Here is a 16690-nt window from a genome sequence, read left to right on the forward strand (position 1 = left end):
TGCAGGCAGCTGAGGGCCTCTGGGAAGGCTTCTCTACGATGTCCTGTGGGAACTGGAAACCCAGATGTCAGTGGAACCAGGTGTTCTGTCCATCACTGCCTCTTGCCTCCTAGCAAATTCAATACTGGCGTTTTTTGTTTTTTTTTTCTGAGCAAGTTGAACTGCATTTTTGGGACAGGAGCCATGGCTGTGTGCTGGTGCTGAAGGGAAGGTCTGCAGGGACGGTCACACGGATGGCTGTGTGCTGGTGCTGAAGGGAAGGTCTGCAGGGACAGCCACATGGCTCTTGGGAGCTGTTTCCTGCGCTCGGGCTCTGCACCCGCAGGCTCCAGGCCGAGGGTCCCTCCACATCAACCCCATCGTGGGAGGGTGGCTCAATGCTCTGGCGGGGGGGGCCCGAGCAGTCAGAGAGACACCCCCTGCCCACAGCCACCCTCTCTGGGCTATGTGGGAGGTGCCCACGTTTCCATGCCTTCCTCGCGGGCTGTCTGTGCCGCGGGGGTACTGGGCTGCACTGTGCACAGCCCTCACCGCCCAGTGCCGAAATGGAAAGGCCTGACAGGGCGATGCAGTCTGCACCAGCTACATCTGCAGGAGTCCAGCACGATGCAGTTTATGCCTGGCAGTGATGTGTGTTTTTAAAATTAGTAAAACCTCATTAGTTATCAGAAGGCATAACTATATGATGATTTTTTGTGGAGGGATTATTTCTGCCTTTTGTGCAGAGAATGCCTGGATCCCTTCTGCCCCTTGGGGTCATGTATTGCAGTGGGGACTGTGGTGCTCTGAGGGTTAAGTTGTTTCTGTCACCTGGAGGCTGCTTTTTCCTCAGGCAGTTGGCGTTCAACAAATGACAGGCTGTCTAGAGAGAAGGGTTTTTCAATTACATGGCTGGACCTGGGTTGCCAAAAGGAAGCCTCCTGGGGTGTGTTCTATACGCGACATGCATTTGCTGTGTGTAACTGGAACCATGAGAAAGGTTTTTGTTCAGAGCTATTGGATAGTTTCCTTATTTTAAACCTGTTGAATCTGGAAAGAGTTGTTTTTGAAATTTTTTTCTGATAATAACTTTATATAAAAGTTTATGGCAAAGGAGTTTCTGTTCCACACGCCCCTCCCCGTGCTTTGTGGTCGCCCAGGTGCCTGGCTATCGAGGCTGGCCTGCCCCTTGTGTTCAGGGTACCGAGATGTCAGAGCTGGCAGCCCAAGGCCTCCCCTTTATCCCGAGCAGGAGAAGTAGTCCTCACTCCATTTTTCACTCCAGGGTATAGCAGCACCTACCACCCTGGGATGAATCAGAGCCAAGAGGCTTGGTTTTTCTGTTCTTGTTAAGGAAATTGATCATCTCACACCCTCTCAAGCTGTTTTACTTTGTGCAAATCAGATTCCTTTCCAGGGACCTGCGAGGAGAAACATCCTCAGCTTCTAGGACTCCCTGGGATGCCGTCAGCAGCCAGGCCTTGGCAGCTGCCACTTCACCTGTGCTGGCGTGTGGGGCCCTGACATCTCTTGCGGGTGTCATGGAGCACGATTGGAGGTTTCTGAGCAGCAGGAGGGCAGGAGAAAGGCCCCAGGACTTTGCGCTGTGGCCTGGCCTGGAAGGAGGCCGGCTGGGCCCTTCTGGACGCCTGTAGCAGCACTGCCACTTGGGCAGAGGCCCCAGAGGCTGAGGCAGGCTTTGTTCTCTGGTGCTGGGACTCAGCCCTGCGGGAGCACAGGGAGGACAGCGGGAAGCCCAGCACCTCCCTGGCTCTGTCCACAGCCGGGGACAGCAGTCCAGTGTGCACGGGCCACCCACAGCCCTCTCAGGAACTGGCTTCTTCTCTTTAAGACAGAGGAGTGGGCCAGGTGGGCCTCTGGGTGGACCTCCTAGGCCATCAGTTTTCCCAGCAGGAAGTACTGATCAGACTGAAGGAAGGCCTGCGTGTGTATGTTGGCCCAGATGCCTGTTAGTGGACGTCGTGTCTGCACAGCTGTCTCTGGGTGGCCGATTCATCCCAGCAGCTGACTACGATGGTGCTAAAGAGAACCATCTTACACGGACTTGGGGACAGAAACCTGGGCTCCCCTACCAAGGTCAGGTCCTGGGGGTGTGGTGGGATCAGCTCCCCCAGCACCTCAGTGGCCTGGGGTGGGGGGGTCTGTGTCCTCCCTTGGGGGCTTCTCAGAGGGCTGCCAAGCAGTGTCCAGGTGCACACGCTGGGAGTAGGGGGAGGCCTGAGGCCAATGTCCATGCTGGCCAGTGCCACTCGCAGTTGTCTGTTGGGAGCTGGCTCTGTCCAGTGGATGAATAAATTGGGACTCAGCGGTTTGCACCCAGATGCCCGAGGCTGTGGAGCTGCCGGGTGGTTGTGCCTGGGGCTGCCTGGAGTGGCGTTGCAGTGACTGTCCCTGGGGATCTGGCCTGGCGGGGATGCCACGTTTGTGTGACGCTTTCCTCCTGAAGGTGCCACAGCCTGTTAGTTTTGATGTGTGTTGGCCACGAACAGGCTGCCCTGTTAGCACAGAAAGTGAACGTGAGCAGTACGAGAAGGCTCAGACTGGACTTTCCGGGGCAAACAACTGAGGGCCTTTTGGGCGTCACAGGTTTGGTTTAGTTTGGATCGAGACAATCATCTTGAACCCGCTTATTAGAGTCAGTGGCTTTTTCTCTCTCACGGCCGCCCTCTTGTTTGGTTTCGCATCTCACATGCATTCTGTGCTCCTCACTCTTTGACTTTCTAGAAGGAAAATGTTCGACATTTACAAGAAGTGAGAGATGCTCCTGCAGATCATCCAGCAGTTTCTGGTTTGCAGATCGATGGCGGCCCTGGCCGTTACCCTCAGTGCCTCCTGCGGGCGATGGTGCTGCTGGCTCTGACCTGTGTGAGGAGGGCCTTGGAGAGCACAGGCCCCCCAGGTGGAGGAGGCTCTGAGAGGTGCTTTGTGGGAGGGAGTCATGGCTGAGAGAGGGAACGCGGAGCTGCCGTGTGTGGCCGTGCAGGGCCTTCCACAGTGAGTTGTGGGGTCCTGGGGTGAGAGCTGGTGGTGGTCTGACCACGGTGGGAGGTGGTCCGGTCCTGTAGAGGTGTGACTGCCGCAGTTGGGGCGGGCTCTGGGAATGGCGCGGTGTCTGGATGTGGAGGAGTGAGGACGGGCCGTCCCTGAGCTGCACCCAAGGGGAGGGCTGGCCGTGGCGGGGGCACCACACTGGAGGACAGCTCTGCTCTGGGCACTGGGCTTGAAGAAGCTGCAGCGCATCCAGGTGGGGTGTCCTGAGGAAATGAGGCTTGGAGAGGGGTGGGCCCCTGCCTGGAGCCCTGGCAGGCTGGGGAGACCTTGGTGTCTGGCAGGGACCCCGGAATGTCCTGCTGCTCCCCCGGGCCTCTGTGTGCAGCGCCCTGCGTTGTGGCTGGGCTAAGAGGAGGCAGTTTCCCCCTCCTCACTCTGGCGAATTTCACATCCTTGATACCACGGTATCTTTGAACTTTCTATTTTGAGGAAAGTTCATTTTTATGTAGTTTTAGTAAGTGTATAAGCGTGATAATCTTATTAAAAGTAATCACCATATGTATATAAAATACACCGGGCAGAAACATCCATTTTTATTGCTGTTTATAGAGAATAAAAGATCCTTAGATGCAAAAAGTCAGAGGGGAAATTTGCATATAATATTCGTAGTCCTACAGTTGTTGCTTATGGTGTTTTGCCTGAGACCATTTCTAGGTGCATTTTTCTGGGAGATAATGTATCTGATGACAGTTGCATGTGCAAATAACTGGCCTCTCATGTATCCATGCCTGGAGTGCCTTTTCTCAGACTGTGTGTGGTGTTAGTGAACTCGATTGGTGGGTGTGAAGTGTACAGACGGCATGTGCATGGAGTGGGTTGCGTGCAGAGCCCTGAATGAGATCCTGGCGTGTGCGTGGAGTGGGTTGCGTGCAGAGCCCTGAATGAGATCCTGGCGTGTGCGTGGAGTGGGTTGCGTGCAGAGCCCTGAATGAGATCCTGGCGTGTGCGTGGAGTGGGTTGCGTGCAGAGCCCTGAATGAGATCCTGGCGTGTGCGTGGAGTGGGTTGCGTGCAGAGCCCTGAATGAGATCCTGGCGTGTGCGTGGAGTGGGTTGCGTGCAGAGCCCTGAATGAGATCCTGGCGTGTGCGTGGAGTGGGTTGCGTGCAGAGCCCTGAATGAGATCCTGGCGTGTGCGTGGAGTGGGTTGCCTGCAGAGCCCTGAATGAGGCCCTGGCGTGTGGGTGCTTCAGTGTGAGGGCTACCTGGGGAGGAGTGCTTGTCCGGGGAGGTGGAGCTGGGTTGGAGGCTTGGGTGCTCCCCCTGGCTCTGTGGGTCTCCACTGCTGGCTTCATAGCTGTGTTCCATTTTCTTTGTTCAGCAGTTGATCTCAAGTATTTATTCCAAAGCACTTGAAATACATGAACCTAATAATCGAACAAATACAGTAAAACTTTAGCTCCTTGGAACATCCCAATATACTTACTCCACGTCCTAAAATCCTCTCATGTCCGTGTAAAAAATCGTGTAGCCTGGGCAACATGGCGAGATGCCGTCTCTACAAAAAATTTAAAAAGTTGCTGGGTGTGATGGTGGCATGCCTGTAGTCTCAGCTACTCGGGAGGCTGAGGAGAGAGGATCGCTTGAGCCTGGGAGGTGGAAGGTGCAGTGAGCCAAGATTGTGGCACTGGGCTCCAGCCTGGGAGACAGAGCCAGACCCTGTCTCAAAAAAATAAAAAATAAATGAAATCACACACGTGTGTGATGTCAAATTACTCATTAACCCACTTTTGAATGGAGCTGTAAGGATAATCCACACCTACCTCGGATTTCCCTATGTAGCTGTTTTGCGTAGAAACCCTGCATGGATTATTCTTGAAGTCAGCACTGTAGGAGCCATGGCCGGCTTTGCATTTTCATCCTGGTTCACCCCAGACCTGCTCTGGGCAGAGCCAGGCATCCCCTGGGACGCTCTGCCTTTGCGTGTCCACGACAGTACGATTCCAGGCGCTGCCCGGCATCTGCGCCTCTCCCTCCCCTAAACCGGCAGCTCTTCTTCCTCCCCTAAACTGGCGGCTCCTCTCCCTCCCCTAAACTGGCGGCTCCTCTCCCTCCTCCCCTGAACCGGTGGCTCCTCTCCCTCCCCTGAACCGGCGGCTCCTCTCCCTCCCCCTCCCCTGAACCGGCGGCTCCTCTCCCCTCCCCTGAACCGGCGGCTCCTCTCCCTCCCCCTCCCTGAACCGGCGGCTCCTCTCCCCCTCCCCTGAACCGGCGGCTCCTCTCCTCCCCCTCCCCTGAACCGGGGGCTCCTCTCCCTCCCCTGAACCGGCGGCTTCTCTCCCTCCCCTGAACCGGCGCTCCTCTCCCTCCCCCCTCCTCTCCCTCCCCTGAACCGGCGGCTCCTCTCCCTCCCCCTCCCCTGAACCGGTGGCTCCTCTTCCTCCCTGCCTGGCGGGAGCTGCGTTTCCTTGAGTCTCCTGAGACTCGGCAGACCCCTGGGTGGCATCATGTGCTGTTCTGAAGGAGCTTTTGCTTCATGTCACTTGAAAAAAATTCCTTTCACTGGATCTGAGTTGGTGAGCATGTGTCTTTCTTTCGGAGGTTTGTTTTCTGACCAGGCCGTGGCTCTCACGGGAGCCCCGAGCGTCTGGGTGGGCTCCACGTGGCTTGCGTGCCTCACTCATCTGGCACCATGACCGCGCTCCGGCCCTGAGCCCCACTTCTCTGAAACCTCACGCATTGCCCGTGTGGTCTGCTCCTCACCGTCTTTTCTCTTGTCCTTGCCCAGTCGTTGCCGTGATCCTGAAGGCGCTGACCTACGACGAGAAGCGGGGTTCCTGCAGCGTGGGCACCAACGTCAGGGACGCCGCCTGCTACGTGTGCTGGGCCTTCGCGCGTGCCTACGAGCCTCAGGAGCTGAAGCCCTTTGTGACTGCGATCTCGAGGTAGGCCCATTCGTCGAGGCGCATCGGATATGCCGTGCCCCTGATGGCGCCGTGTGTGGTCTCCTCTGTGAGAGGTGTGCACGGCAGATGCTCATGAACAGGTGAAATTACTTGTCCAGAGGATCTGTGACAAAGCTACCGCTTGAAGGTCAAGCTCCTTTTCTGTGGGTGAGCAACCAGAGCAGAGTGTGTAGGAGGAACATTCTGGAGGTCTTGGCCACCCTGCAGGCAGCGGATTCTTGGGCGCAGGTGATCGGCACCCTGGGTGGCGTGGGAGGAAGCAAGTGGGGCACGGGAATCTCCTGTGCGTGCTGCCTGCGGTCGTGGGTCTTACCGAGAGGCGAATTCTGTCTCTATCTCCTTTCAAGTTCCTCTGGAATACAGCAGGCATGTTGGACACGGCAGTCTTCAGGTGGTGTTTGTTTTTGTTGAGGAGCTGGATTGTGTGTTTTGTGGACCAGCACTTGAGAGAATATTCAGTAGCAAGAGCCCTCGCTGGCATGCCTGATTTCAGCTCCTCTGAGATGGAAGTGAACACTTCAGAACCTCTGGGAGGTAGGAAGACATTTTTCCCTCTGGCTTCCTGATGAAAGAGCTGAAGCCAGCAGGTTTCATGGGGTCACCAGAACCCTAGAAGCTGTGCGGCCTGTGGCGGGCGGGGCTCCTGCCTCGGTGTCCAGCGCGCACCCAGCTGAGCCCCATAGTGGTGTCTGGTGCCAGGGACTTTCAGGATCTGATACTTTTTGCTTAGGAAACATGCAAAACAGATGTGCCCCCAGCGTAGGGAATGATTCGATTCAGTTCAGCCCTGTACGCTGGTTTTGTACACTGCTTTTGGACTGAAATGAGTTCCTTTGTGCTCAAGAAGGCAGGTGCTTCCTTTCTTGTTGTGCATGAAGGAGCTGGAGGTGGGACACCGAGGAAGGCGACTCAGCGTCACTGAATCATCACGAGGTTTCACACCCGCAGTTCACCTGACAACTTTTACTAGGAAAATGAACTAGGGAAACTGACTTCAGAATTATGCCCAAGTCCTAGAAGCTCCGCCTACAGCTGTTCGGGAGCCGAGCGTCCCCTGCTTACTACAGGACGCCTGAAGGGGTCACGGGATGCAGCGTCTGAAGCTTCCCCCTGGAAGTGCACTGCTCCTTTTGATCTGGGTGGGGCGGGGCGCCGGTGGCAGATGCCCCTGGTGGCAGGCTCAGGCTACTGTGCTGGGTCCCCTCTGCCCCGCACGCCCCGCGAGCACCAGCAGGGCCTCCCCGGCATGTGGCGGGGCCAGCGTTGGCCTGGGGCCCGCATGGCTTTGATCTCGTGGGGCTTCGGTTTTTGGACGTCCTGGGTGCGCCTCCACTGTGGCTCCCGGGTTCCCTCATGCACCCGGTGTAAGCGCCACTGGCTCTGTCCGACAAGCAGCTCATTGTGAGGCACACGCTGGCATAGGCTCCAAAGGGTCTTGGTGACAGGCACTTTCTCTTGTTCTTGCCCACTGCTGTTCCATCTTACTCAGTAGCGTCCGGAGAGGGACCTCAACCCTGTTACTTCCCTGGGCGTGCAGCCCGTGGCCGGCGTCTCGTAGGCTAGATTCTTGCATCAGAGCAAAGCCTGAGAGGAGCCGAGGGTCCTCCTCCTATCCAGGGAGACCGTGTGTTTCCCGAGGCAGCTGTGAACACGCACGTCCCTCTTGTCCTGCTCCTCTTTGGAGGAGAACAGTGCGGCTGGAGGGTGCTGGTGCTGGCCAGTGTGTTATGGAGAGAGTGGCTTACCTGAGGCCAGGGAGGTGTGGGGTGGCTGGGAGCAGGTGTGGCCTCTGTCCGCTGCTGTCCCCAGTGGCCACTCTGGCGGTGCTGCTGGGCGGGGGCTTGGCTGCTGGTGGTCTTCAGGGAGCAGTGCCTTGCAGGGTGGAGCAGAGAAGATGGAGAGGTCTGGCTTTAGGCCCCTGCGGAGCTCCTGAGGCCCTGCTGTGTGCCCGTGCCGGCCTGCAGCCCTGCTGTCTCTGTGCAGGAGCTCTTGTGTGTGATCAGCCTCAGGAAAGGCTCTTCCTGTTACTTCCTTGTCCCCTCGTCCTGCTCCTGCACTTTTAGGAAGTTGATCCTGCAACTAGGGAGTGAAAGCAAAAAAAATGTATCTTTCTTATTGTTTATATGAATAGTCACAGAACGAGAAAACTTTCTTAGGTTGGTATCTCATTCAGTTTCCTTAGCAACCCTGCGAGGTGGGCAGGGGCCACCATCATTCCGGTTTCACTGAGGAAGTCAGGACAGCACTGAAGACACTTGTCCGGCACCTCGTGCCGACAGCTTCTGAGCCAGGCCCATCACCTGGTGGCCGACGGCTTCTGAGCCAGGCCCGTCTGGGCAGCAGCTCCCAGGCCCTGGCCCGGGGCTCAGCTCTGCCTCGTGGCTGAGAAGCTCTCCCTTACCACCTGCTGTGAGGCCGTGGAAAGACCCTTAATTCAGATGTGTGATGGCTGCAGCTGAATCTGGCTCCTCAGATGGTGGTTCCCATTTCACAGTGAAAATCCTCACGGATTTCCTTTTCAGCCTCATATTTTGTCTAAGAGCTGTCAACGTCACTGGAACCTGGGCCTGCCCTTCGTCCTGCGGGGGATTCCCTGGTCCAGTGTCACAGGAGGAGTCGGGCCAGGGTTGAGGGCTGGCACAGGACAGCAAACCTCCACTCACCTGGGAGGGTGTCTAGGTGGGCATGGAACCCAGGGCCGTGTGTGGGCCATCACTCATTGGTTCTCCGTTTGGTTCTCAGCTGATCCTACTGGAGGGTGACTGTAATGAGAGTCTCCAGATCAGGTGCCGACTTCGGAGTGATGCAGGTGGAACCGTCCGAACAGATAAAGTCCCCGCTACAGGACAGGGTTGGCAGCTCGGCTGGGGCCAGAGAGAAAAGGCACGAGCAAGAAAGTTCTTACCTAAGGTCCTGGACAGGCAGATAAATAACTTCTGCCTTTGGCAACGTTAGATGTCATCGTTCCAGAGTAAAATGTCTCTAAAAACCTGCCGATGCACGGGGAGCCCGGCCTTGGTCTGGGTGTGGAGGGCTGGGGGCCGGCCGGTCGGTAGGTCCTGGCGCAGGTGGGCCCTGTGCTTCGTGGAGGTTGGCGCCGCTCGGTGGCCTGCTCGCTTATTCTTAGGCGTGATTCACAGAGGCTGGGGCCGCTCAGTGATCTCTTCGCTTGTTCTCAGGCGTGAACCTTCAGGGCTGGACTCCTGTTCTCTGGCGCAGTTAGGGGGGGGGGAGTTTCCACGGGGGGCTGGCCCTCGTTTTTCGTTTTTCAGGTGCTTCGGTGACTCCTGTTCTCTGGCGCAGTTTCCACAGGGGCCCCTCTTTCTGCAGGGTCCTCTTTCTCACTTTGGAGCCCCTTGAGCCGCCCCTGCACAGGCTCCTGTTGGCCCCGTGAGGGTCCTGACCAGGGCTCCTCTTCTGGAGCCGCTGCCACGTGTGGACCGGCATGGGCATGGTCGTGGTCTGCCCAGCTGGGTGTGGGGTTGAGCCCATCATGCTGTGGGGGGCCCCCTGGGGGTGGTGTGGGGGGTCCCACTGTGGGAGGTGGGGTCGGGGTGAGTGTGACTTCCATCTGGGGCATATTGGGCGGGCGTGCAAGGGGGCCCTGGGACTCCTGAGTTTCTCGGTTAGGCCTGAAGGACTGTAGGATGCACTGTGGGCTGCAGGCTTGAAGAAGGATGTGTTTCTGGAGCAGCCTGGACTACACAGCCAGGGCCTCCCCGGCATGTGGCGGGGCCAGCGTTGGCCTGGGGCCCACTTGGCTTTGATCTCATGGGGCTTTGGCTTTTGGACGTCCCGGGTGCGTCTCCGCCATGGCTCCCGGGTTCCCTTGCGTGCACGGCGCACACCGAGCCAGCAGCTGCTGGGGCCTCGGGGCTCGCAGCTCACAGGCTTCTGACGCCTCAGCTCGGAGCTGGAGCTGGCGTTGTGCCCCTCGCCCCTTTACCTGTGCTGTCCTGGCCGCAGACCCAAGGGTGCCCTTGGAGCCGTGCCCGCCGGCCTAGGTGTCGGGCTTGTCCAACGGGTTCTTAGAGAACCTGGGCCCCATCCCTCCTTGGCCCATGCAGACTCCAGGCATCCGGCCGGGCGGGCTGTGAGTCAGGCTGCGCCAGGTGCGCGTGTGAGGTGCTGCTGGTGTGAGCCTCCCTGCCCAGGAGCCCTGCGCACCCGGGTATCGGTTGGGGTGTGCCCTTCCAGGTCTGCCTCCCTTGGTTTGTCATAGGTGACCACATTTTAATTACCAGCTTTTATGCCCGTCAATTTGGGAGCGTGATACAATCTTGATTTCTCTAACTTTCACAAGCTCCTCGGTGGGTCCTGTAGCAGTGGGTGCTTGGGATCAGAGCACCAGAGTGTAATTTTCGCAGGGAAATGGAAATGCCTGATACAGCTGGGCGGTGGCAGCAGCCGCTCCTCACTCTTCAGGTGCCTGGCTCTTCTGAGAGTCAATTTGGGGGTTTAGTGGCTCACTTTTTCTAACTGTTTCCTAGCTTTTTGCTAAAGAAACTTGGATTAACTGTTGTTTTGCCGCACGGTGTGAGTTTATACTGTCCCTGTTTTATAAATATCAAAAGGGAGCTTCGTAGGTAACTTTTACCATGTTCTGAAGGTAGCATTGGTTCTGAAAACCTGATTTCCTCAGTATTGCACACAGGTAGCTTAAGAGGTGGGATAACTGTTGGAGTAGCGAATGGATTTCCCTGAGAAGCCAAGTGCGATTCAGGGGCAGCGACAGTGCGAAGTTAAAGTGGGACAGTGGTTGTGTGTTATCTGCAAAATCCCTCCTAACCAGTCATCACAGTCTAATTTGCAAGAAGAAGAAAGCGGAGCCCTACGCTGCTGCTGCCATGTGCGTCCAGTGATTTCCTCACCTGAAACTCTTTTGTAAGCAGCTCGTGTTGACATCAGCTCTGCCGGGGCAGCCACAGGGCCCTCCCCTGCCCGGGGGCAGCCTGTGACTCTCGGCCCCCACCTGGAGCAAACCTGCCGAGCGGCGGCGCGGCCCAGGGAGGATCCGCCGAGGCCTGCAGATCCGAGATCTCTTCCTCGGGGGCAGGACTGTCCTGGAAAATCAGGAAATGGCAGGCATTGCTCAGAGCTACGTCTTGTTCTCTCTCTCACTGGTGTTTCTCAGTGGCACAGCTTCCAGGGGAAGACCACTGGTGTTTTTCAAGAAAAGTTAAGTGGCCATTACCGAGCAGAGTCCTAACCCCGTGAAACCCAGCAAATTCTGCCTCCACGTCAGCTCAGGTGTGACTCGAAAGCACTTAAAAAATTCTCGTGTTTCAGCACTGTGTTGATTAGTGCGAGCTTTGGCTCTTTGGGGTTAGGAAAATTCAGTCATAGGCAGGTCCGGTATGATTTGCAACTTTCAAAAAACAGGATGGCTAAATAACAAATTACTAGTCTGATATTTTTTAAATGTTTAACTTTCAAATGACACAGAATTATTGTTTCTTAAGGTGAAAACAGTGTATTTGGCTTTTTATTGCTATAAAATGTTATATAAATAAGAAAACTTGAGCTGGGGTGAGGTCTGCACTTTGCTATACCTGCTGAAAATGAGGTGCCTGGAGCTTGGGGCACGTCGAGGCGTGCACTTCCCCTTGACTCGGACAGGAAAGAGAATCCCTTTCTGTTCGACACAGACCATTTCTCTGTGTTGGGAAATCCTGGTGAAGTGTCACATAAGCTTCTCCAGCGAAAGCAAACGGGCGAGGACTCCTAGGGCACGTTTCAGCACAGACAGGCCGGCCCTTCTCGCGGCCTTGCAGTGTCTCTCTCCAGGTTCCCGGGGACGGTAGATGAACGTGGTGACTCCCTCAGGGTGTTCCTGCGAGGGGAAACTGAGAGGCCCACGTGGGACGTTGGGTGCCCTGTTGGAGCAGTCCTTTAGGAAGGAGCTTTATGTTTATATTTAACCAGCATCATTAAACCTGTTTGTATTTATTTCTCGATGAGCCAGTTCTGAGAATGAGAAAATAGAGCCGTTTTAATAAATGTCCAAATCAGGACTGTTAAATTTGCTGTAGGTCCATATATAGTTGATTGGTCGAATTAGCTTGGGAGTCTGTGTTTTTCAGGCATTGCTGTATTTTCTGTGAGGTTCAGTAAATATACACACAGCAGTAACTATTTTGGCTTCTCATGGCAGGAGGCAGCTCAGTTGAGGTGGGCCAGCTTTGCCCGCTGAAGCCCACGTGGCTCCCCACGAGCTGGCCTCTGCACCGCTCTTGCTTCAGATGAGCTGCCCAGCGCTGTGGCCGTGGCTTCGCGCAGCCGTGTGGTCTGTGTCCAAATTGCTGAGTACTGCCGGGAGAGGGAGCCGGGAGCTCCTGTGTCTCCTGCTGTCGGCTGGTCTGGCTGCCTGAGCGGAGCTGTTGAAGTGGACTGAACGACAGTAACCTTAGAGGGTTAGAACTGGTTAGGATGGTAGATGATTTTAAGTTTCTTCTCTTTTTTCCATTCTTTCTTCATTAATCAATGTTCCATACTTTAAGTATAGTAATTTAAACAACACATTTCAAGAGTTCAGTGTCAAATGTGACCTTTCAGTATTATTGGCTGGAGCCAGAGTCAATAAAGATATAAGCCTATGTTCGTCTTGTGGCAAGTGTTAAAGGAAACCAGAAATTCTTGATTAATATTTTTCCCTAGAACACATGGCTTTACGGGTTTTAAAAAATGAAGCTCTTGTTCATATGTTAAATATGACACAAATTTCTGTGCATTCTGAAAAGATTTAGAATAAACTGCCATTTGTTGTTAAAAATAGCAGTTACATAACTTTTTTTCTTTTTTTTCTTGAGACGGAGTCTTCCTCTGTCGCCCAGGCTGTAGTGCAGCCTCCGCTGCGGTGAACCTCGGCTCACTGCAACCTCCGCCTCCCGGGTTCAAGCAATTCTTCTGCCTGCCTAGTAGCTGGGATAACAGGCGTGCGTCACCACCCCCGACTAATTTTTTTGTATTTTTAGTAGAGACGGGGTTTCACCGTGTTGGCCAGGCTGTTCTCGAACTCCTGATCTCGTGATCCACCCACCTTGGCCTCCCAAAGTGCTGGGATTACAGGTGTGAGCCACCGCACCCGGCTGTAGTTATATAACTTTTAGTTATTAAAAGATCACATTCATATATCTTGATCAGTTTAATGATTTCTAAGATATCATTAACAAAAGCCATTATGATGTATTGAAATAGAATTGATCTTAAAACGTTTGTGCTAATGTAACATGATTTCCCTTTAATTTTAAACCAGTATTTTTCTCTTATTTAGGCTATAGTTTGTTATAAAGAGTGTAGAGAGGAAAAGGGAGTGCTTTTCTGTTAATAGAGTTTTTCTGAAATTAAACTCAAAATTTTCAGTTTCAAGTGGTGAAAGCAGTGTTAACAGAAAGTTTCCCAGATACTAATCCTGGGTCTTTTAAAATCTTTAGATAATTAGTTGCTTTCCAAAATAGCTGTTAATTCTGAACTGATTTTAGACTTAAAGAAGAATTCCAAAACCAGCGGAGTTCTTCTAGACCCTCCACAGCGTTCCCCAATGTGAACACCTCACATTTGGAAGCCAGGAGGTGCAGTGTGGGATAAAGGCCACTAACAGGCTGGTCTGCCCGGGACCCCACATGGCATCTGGTGGTCCTGTGCCCTTAGCCTCCTCTGCTCTGTGACAGCTCCTCAGTCTTTATCTTTCTTGATCTTGGGGTACTTAAAAAAATAGGTTTTATTGAGATGAATTCACTTGCCATAAAATTCACCCCTTTAGGGTCCACAGTTCAGTGGTTTTCAGTGTATTCTCAGACTTGAGGAGAAACCTCATCCCAGACAGAAGCCATGTGCGCCAGGTCCCGTTGCCTGCTCCAGGCCCGGCACTGCCAGCCTGCTTTCTGCCCCTGTGGATTTGACCCTGAGACCTCCAGAGAGGACTGGCCAGGTGTTCTGTAGGACGCCCCTCTCTCTGTCTGATGTTTTCTCCTGCGTTACTGGAAAGAGTGATGTGAGGTGACCTCCCTCCTCCGTGTGCTGGTGGGCCCATAGCGCCCCACCACGGGTCCTGCGTGGTCTGGACCTTGGTCCCTGGTCAAGATGGGGCCTGCCAGGTGCCTCCACTTGAGGGGACTGTGTTTTCCTCTGTAACTAGCAATGTTCTTGGGGGGTACGCGAAGGTTATGCAACATCCTGCTGTTTCTCCTTTGGTTTTCACCCCATCCGAGCTCTGTCCAAAGACCTTGTTGCGTGGTCTGGTGGTGGTTCCTGTGTCCCCACTCCGACGTTCAGTGATTGCAGCTTGTTCTTAAGGAAGGCTCGTTCCTCTCCCAGCTTTATTTCATCATTCGCTCCTGCCAGCGTGGACTCATGGGTGCTCATCCTGTTTTGGGGGTTACCATCTAACACTATTGTTATTAATTTTGTTTGAGTTAAAATTTAACACTGTTGTTATTAACGTTGCTCAAATTGCCCCAGCTTTGGCCACTTCAGGTTGGCTTCTGTGTCCTTTCAGCAAGATCCTGTTCTTTTTTTTTTTTTTTTCTTTTTTTCCTGAGCGTTTTTTCCTTTCTTCTGGCACCACAAGATGCACCTGGCTTATCTTTTTGCCCCTGCCCCAGCCCTGGCATCCACCACTTCCCAGGAGTCTCAAATCCTCTCGGTGGAGAACCGTATTTGGAATCCAGGATGCCGGGCTTGGCCTCAGCTGCCTCTAGGTCCCCTCCCTCTGTAGCTGAGTGTGTGCCCTTCTTCACAGTCCGCATTTGCACAGACACCGGCTCCAGTCCAGCTTCCTCCTGGCCTCCCTTTGCGTGCTGCTTCTGGGCCTGCTGTGCAGCACGCTCTGCTGTCATGCATCTGCCATCATGCATCTGACGTGATTTTGGAGCTGCCAGCCCACACCTGTGTGAGCAACAGACTCACCACCCAGGGTGGGACGCTCTGTGCATCCTCCTCACCCTGGGCCTAGCGTTGCCAGGGCCATCGCTCAGGTCAGCCCTTCTGGCGCTGCTGGTCCGGGAGGCAGACACGTCTGCCGGTTCCCTCTGTGCTGGGCTCCCCAGGTCTATGATTGTTGCTTCTTCTATCTGCATGTGAGTGTGTTCTACAAGTCGAGCACCAAACAGGACAGTCCATCTCCCCCAAAAACTCCCCAGTCTGCTCCCCAACCCTGGGCCACCATTGGTCTGATTTTGGTCCTGATAGTTTACCATTTCTGGAGTGTCTTATAAACGGAAATAATCAATAGGCTTTTGATTCTGGCTTCTTTGACTTGGCACAGTGCCCTTAAGACTCATCCCAGTGATCCTTCCTCTTTTTTGGAGTGGTGTATTGTTGGACAGACCTGGCGGTCACAGTCTACCCAGTGATGTTTCCTTTTGTCGTGGAGTGGTATGTTGCTGGATGGACGTGGCGCTCACAGGCCTACCCGTCTCCTTGGGTGTCTCCGGTCCTTTCTGGAGGCTCAGAGGGGCTCAAGGAAAGACTCTGCTTCCCTGCCCGAGTTGCCCACATTCCTTTGCTCATGGGCCCTTCATCCACCTTCACAGCCAGCCACGTCCACGTCTTGCTTCATCCTTTGCGTACCCTATGCCTGTGGCCCTTTCTTCTGCCTTCTGTGTCTGTCCTTCCTTCCTCCTTCCTGTATGTATTTATTTCCTTACCTGTCTACTTATCAGTCTGTCTAGATGGGGTCTTGCTGTGTTGCCCAGACTGGACTCAAATTCCTGGGCTCAAGGGATCCTCCTGCCTCTGCCTCCCACAGGCAGATGGAGCACAGGTGTAGCCAGGGCCGCTGGTGTGTACCACTGTGTTCGGCACCCGCTGGGCTGCAGGAATAATCCCGGGCCCTCTCCCCATCTTAGGGTCCACTGATTGCCAACCTTAATTCCCCTCTGTCATGTAAAGGAACATGTTTGAAGTGGGACGCCCCATCTTTGGGAGTGGGTATCATTCTGCTGAAGACAAGGTTGTGGACAGATGTGCTGTGACCAGGGTAGTTGGGCTTATGACTTTGTTGCTGTTTACGTGGAGGAGCTGAAAGACCTGTGTGCTGCTGGATGCCCCAAGGATCTGGCAGGAGGAGGCGTCCAGGCCCTCAGGGCAGGTAGCGGGTGGGCCTCCGTGGTGTTGGGAGGTGCTGGGCCCGGAGGTATCAGCAGGAACTGCAGGGCCCCTACCGCAGGCTCCCTACACAGTGACGCCCGTCTGTCCGTCCGTCTGTCCACAGGAGCAGGAGGGGCTGGGCGGAGAAGACGCAGGGTCTGTCTGAGCATAGCAGTGACCTGTACGTGAGGGACTTTGTTGTTGCCGTCTCCCCAGGGTGCAGAGGGTGGTGGTTTGTGGCCATCCTTGCAGTGTGAGTGAGCAAGTGGCCGAGGGGTAGACTTTGGATGGCTCCAGGCAGAACTCGGGGAAGGAAGCCGTGTACTCTCGTAGCTCTGGGCTCTGTTTGTGGCTGTGGCCACAGAGGGCAGGGCCTCGGGGCAGGGAGGCCAGTGCTTTTGAGAAGGGCCTCCCCCAGCCCTCAGAAGCTTCCCACCCTTATTCCCCTTGGGCTCCATCCTTCTGTTATTTTCTGGCTCTGGTTCCTGGCGTCTGTTTGCAAGGCTGGCTGGACACTGCAACCACCTGGGCTTGCTGCTGTGGCCTGGACGCTGGGGTCTCTCTCGGCCTGGTGGTGGTCTGCATACCAGAGCTGAGAAGCGGCCCTGTGGTAGAAGGGGGCCTTTCCACACTGAGACCACAGACT

The 16690-nt window shown here is 54.8% G+C and overlaps 1 protein-coding gene across 4 annotated transcripts in view; it reads left to right on the top strand.

The window, feature by feature from the left end:
* The window catches only part of TBCD (tubulin folding cofactor D), a 186900-nt gene that overhangs the window by 111972 nt on the left and 58238 nt on the right, over positions 1–16690 (top strand). For all 4 annotated transcript variants that reach the window (XM_030828266.1, XM_030828268.1, XM_003281647.4 and 1 more), the window contains one exon: positions 5778–5934. In XM_030828266.1, coding sequence (XP_030684126.1) covers positions 5778–5934 — 157 coding nt within the window. The remainder of the gene's footprint in view (positions 1–5777; positions 5935–16690) is intronic.

Source organism: Nomascus leucogenys, chromosome 14, assembly GCF_006542625.1.
Source record: "Nomascus leucogenys isolate Asia chromosome 14, Asia_NLE_v1, whole genome shotgun sequence".
Classification (NCBI taxonomy): domain Eukaryota; kingdom Metazoa; phylum Chordata; class Mammalia; order Primates; family Hylobatidae; genus Nomascus; species Nomascus leucogenys.